A 3559-nucleotide genomic window follows, 5' to 3' on the forward strand; every position below is an offset into this window, starting at 1 on the left:
GTGTCTTGGAGTGTTTCTCATTGGATTTATCCTGTTTGGGACTCTCTGTGCTTCCTGGACTTGATTAACTATTTCCTTTCCCATATTAGGGAAGTTTTCAACTATAATCTCTTGAAATATTTTCTCAGTCCCTTTCTTTTTCTCTTCTTTCTCTGGGACCCTTATAATTAGTATGTTGGTGCTTTTGATGTTGTCCCAGAGGCTTCTGAGACTGTCCTCAGTTCTTTTCATTCATTTTTCTTTTTTCTGCTCTGCAGCAGTTGTTTCCACTATTTTATCTCCAGGTCACTTATCCATTCTTCTGCCTCAGTTATTCTGCTATTGATCCCTTCTAGAGTATATTCAATTTAATTTATTATGTTGTTCATCATTGCTTGTTTCCTCTTTAGTTCTTCTAAGTTTTTATTGTGTGTGTTTTTTATTTTCTCTATTCTATTTCCAAGATTTTGGATCATGTTTACTATCATTATTCTGAATTATTTTTCAGGTAGACTGCCTATTTCCTCTTCATTTTTTTTTTGCCAATTTTAAATACAGTTTTATTTAAGACATTGCATTTTCCACTTACAATACAGTGCTTGTAAAGTGCAATGTTATTTCCTTTCCCTGTGCACACATTCCATGTTCCAGTATCAAGAATGCCCAGTTTACTACAGCAGCTCAGCTTTAAAACTGCCATGGAATTTGCTACAAATTTGGGTCCTTCAATGTTGTGTGGAACAATGCTAAACCTATGCTAGGCTGCCTTAATCGACCTCTTCAGTGGTGGGTCCAGAGGAGGCACCACCAGATGGAGGAGCTCCACCACCAGGGAAGCCCCCGGGCATTCCTCCTGGCATTCCTCCTGGCATCCCTCCTGTGCTCTGGTACAGCTTGGTAATGATGGGGTTGCAGACTTTTTCCAGCTCCTTCTGCCGATGTTCAAATTCTTCCTTCTCTGCAGTCTGGTTCTTATCAAGCCAGTTGATTATTTCATTACACTTATCAAGAATCTTCTGTTTGTCCTCATCATTAATCTTGCCTTGAAGTTTCTCATCCTCAACAGTAGCTTTCATGTTGAAAGCATAGGATTCAAGAGAATTCTTTGAAGACACCTTATCCCGCTGTTTCTCATCTTCAGCTTTATACTTCTCTGCTTCCTGAACCATGCGTTCAATATCTTCCTTGCTCAAACGGCCCTTGTCGTTAGTGATGGTAATCTTGTTCTCTTTTCCTGTGCTCTTATCCACAGCAGAGACATTGAGGATGCCATTGGCATCAATATCAAAAGTGACTTCAATCTGAGGAACACCACGGGGGGCAGGAGGTATGCCTGTGGGTTCAAACTTGCCAAGCAGGTTGTTATCCTTGGTCATGGCATGCTCACCTTCATAAACCTGAATGAGTACACGGGGCTGGTTGTCTGAGTAGGTTGTGAAGGTCTGCGTCTGCTTGGTGGGAATGGTGGTGTTGCGCTTGATGAGGACAGTCATGACTCCACCAGCAGTTTCAATTCCAAGGGAAAGAGGAGTGACATCCAACAGCAGCAAGTCTTGAACATTTTCAGATTTGTCTCCAGATAAAATGGCTGCCTGGACAGGTGCACCATAAGCAACAGCCTCATCAGGGTTGATGCTCTTATTCAGTTCTTTCCCATTGAAGAAGTCCTGTAGAAGTTTCTGAATCTTGGGGATGCGGGTTGAACCACCCACCAGGACAATATCATGGATCTGAGACTTGTCTAGCTTGGCATCCCGAAGGGCTTTCTCCACAGGGTCTAGTGTGCCACGGAACAGGTCAGCATTCAGTTCTTCAAATCGGGCATGGGTAATTGAGGTATAGAAGTCGATTCCTTCATAGAGGGAATCGATCTCAATACTGGCCTGGGTGCTGGAAGAGAGAGTGCGCTTAGCACTCTCACAAGCAGTACGAAGGCGACGGACAGCCCTCTTGTTCTCACTGATGTCCTTCTTGTGCTTGTGCTTGAATTCTGCAATAAAATGGTTGACCATCCGGTTGTCAAAGTCTTCTCCACCCAAGTGGGTATCTCCGGCTGTAGATTTGACCTCAAAGATTCCATCCTCAATAGTGAAGATTGACACATCAAAAGTGCCACCACCTAAATCAAAGATCAGCATATTTCTTTCTGCTCCAACCTTTTTGTCTAAGCCATAGGCAATAGCAGCAGCAGTTGGCTCGTTGATAATTCTAAGCACGTTGAGCCCAGCAATAGTTCCAGCATCTTTGGTGGCCTGACGCTGAGAATCATTAAAGCAAGCGGGTACTGTGACAACAGCATTGGTAACAGTCTTCCCAAGGTAGGCTTCTGCTATTTCCTTCATCTTTGTCAAAACCATGGATGACACCTCCTCAGGATAAAAACTTTTTGTCTCTCCCTTGTATTCCACTTGAACCTTAGGCCTGCCTGCATCATTCACCACCATGAAGGGCCAATGCTTCATATCAGACTGGACAACAGCATCATCAAATCTTCATCCAATGAGGCGTTTGGCATCAAAAACCGTATTGGTGGGATTCATTGCAACTTGGTTCTTTGCAGCATCACCGATCAATCGTTCAGTATCAGTAAAGGCGACATAGCTTGGGGTAGTTCGGTTCCCCTGATCATTGGCAATTATTTCCACCTTTCCGTGCTGGAAGACACCCACACAAGGATAGGTGGTGCCAAGATCAATGCCAACTGCAGGTCCCTTAGACATGGTTGCCGGAGCGCAGTGCCGGGTCCACTGGAGGAGAAAACAGGAACCTACAGAGCCGCCACCGCATTCAACGAGTCCTCTTCATTTTTTATGTCTGTTGTGTTTTTACCTTGTTCCCTCATCTCCTGTGTGTTTTTCTGTCTTCTCATTTTGCTTATCTTACTGTGTTTGGGGTTTCCTTTTTGCAGGCTGCAGGTTCATAGTTCCCGTTGTTTTTGGAATCTGTCCCCAGTGGTTAAGTTGGTTCAGTGCATTCTGTAGGCTTCCTTGTGGAGGGGACTAGTTCCTGTGTTCTGGTGAATGAGGCTGTGTCTTGTCTCTCTGGTGGGCAGTTCTACGTCTGGTGGTGTGTTTTGGGATGTCTGTGGCCTTATTATGATTTTAGGCTCCCTCTCTGCTAATGGGTGTGGCTGTGTCCCTGTCTTGCTAGTTGTTTGGCATAGGGTGCCCAGCACTGTAGCTTGCTGTTTCTTGAGTGAAACTGGATCTTGGTGTTGAGATGGAGATCTCTGGGTGTTTTTCGCCATTTGATATTACATAGAGCTAGGAGTTCTCTTGTGGAACAGTGTCTTTAAGTTGTCTCTCCCACCTCAGAGGCACAGCACTGACTCCTGGCTGGAGCACCAAGAGCCTTTCATCCACACGGCCCTGAATAAAAGTGAGAAAATGCAGAAAAAAATAAAGAAAGAGGATAAAATAAAATAAAGTTATAAAAATCAAAAATAATGTATAAAAACAATTTTTTTAAAAAAACTAAAAAAAAAAAAAGAACTGGATGGACAGAACCCTAGGACTAATGGTCAAAAAAAAGCTATGCAGACAAAATCTCACACAGAAGTATACACATGCACACTCACAAA

General features: G+C 43.5%; 1 protein-coding gene across 1 annotated transcript; it reads right to left on the bottom strand.

Moving 5' to 3' along the window:
• Positions 1–510: 510 nt before the first annotated feature.
• Positions 511–2771, bottom strand: LOC309796416 (heat shock cognate 71 kDa protein-like). The gene has a single exon (XM_082609496.1). The coding sequence runs from the start codon at positions 2439–2441 to the stop codon at positions 747–749; it is 1695 nt and encodes a 564-aa protein (XP_082465622.1). The 5' UTR covers positions 2442–2771; the 3' UTR covers positions 511–746.
• Positions 2772–3559: the final 788 nt, after the last annotated feature.

The sequence above is a fragment of the Mesoplodon mirus genome (genome assembly GCF_964341445.2).
Source record: "Mesoplodon mirus genome assembly, chromosome: X".
NCBI classification, from domain to species: domain Eukaryota; kingdom Metazoa; phylum Chordata; class Mammalia; order Artiodactyla; family Ziphiidae; genus Mesoplodon; species Mesoplodon mirus.

Bases quoted from the DNA above. Each gene is read 5' to 3' on its own strand.
- LOC309796416 (XM_082609496.1), bottom strand. From the start codon at position 2,441: ATGAAGCATTGGCCCTTCATGGTGGTGAATGATGCAGGCAGGCCTAAG.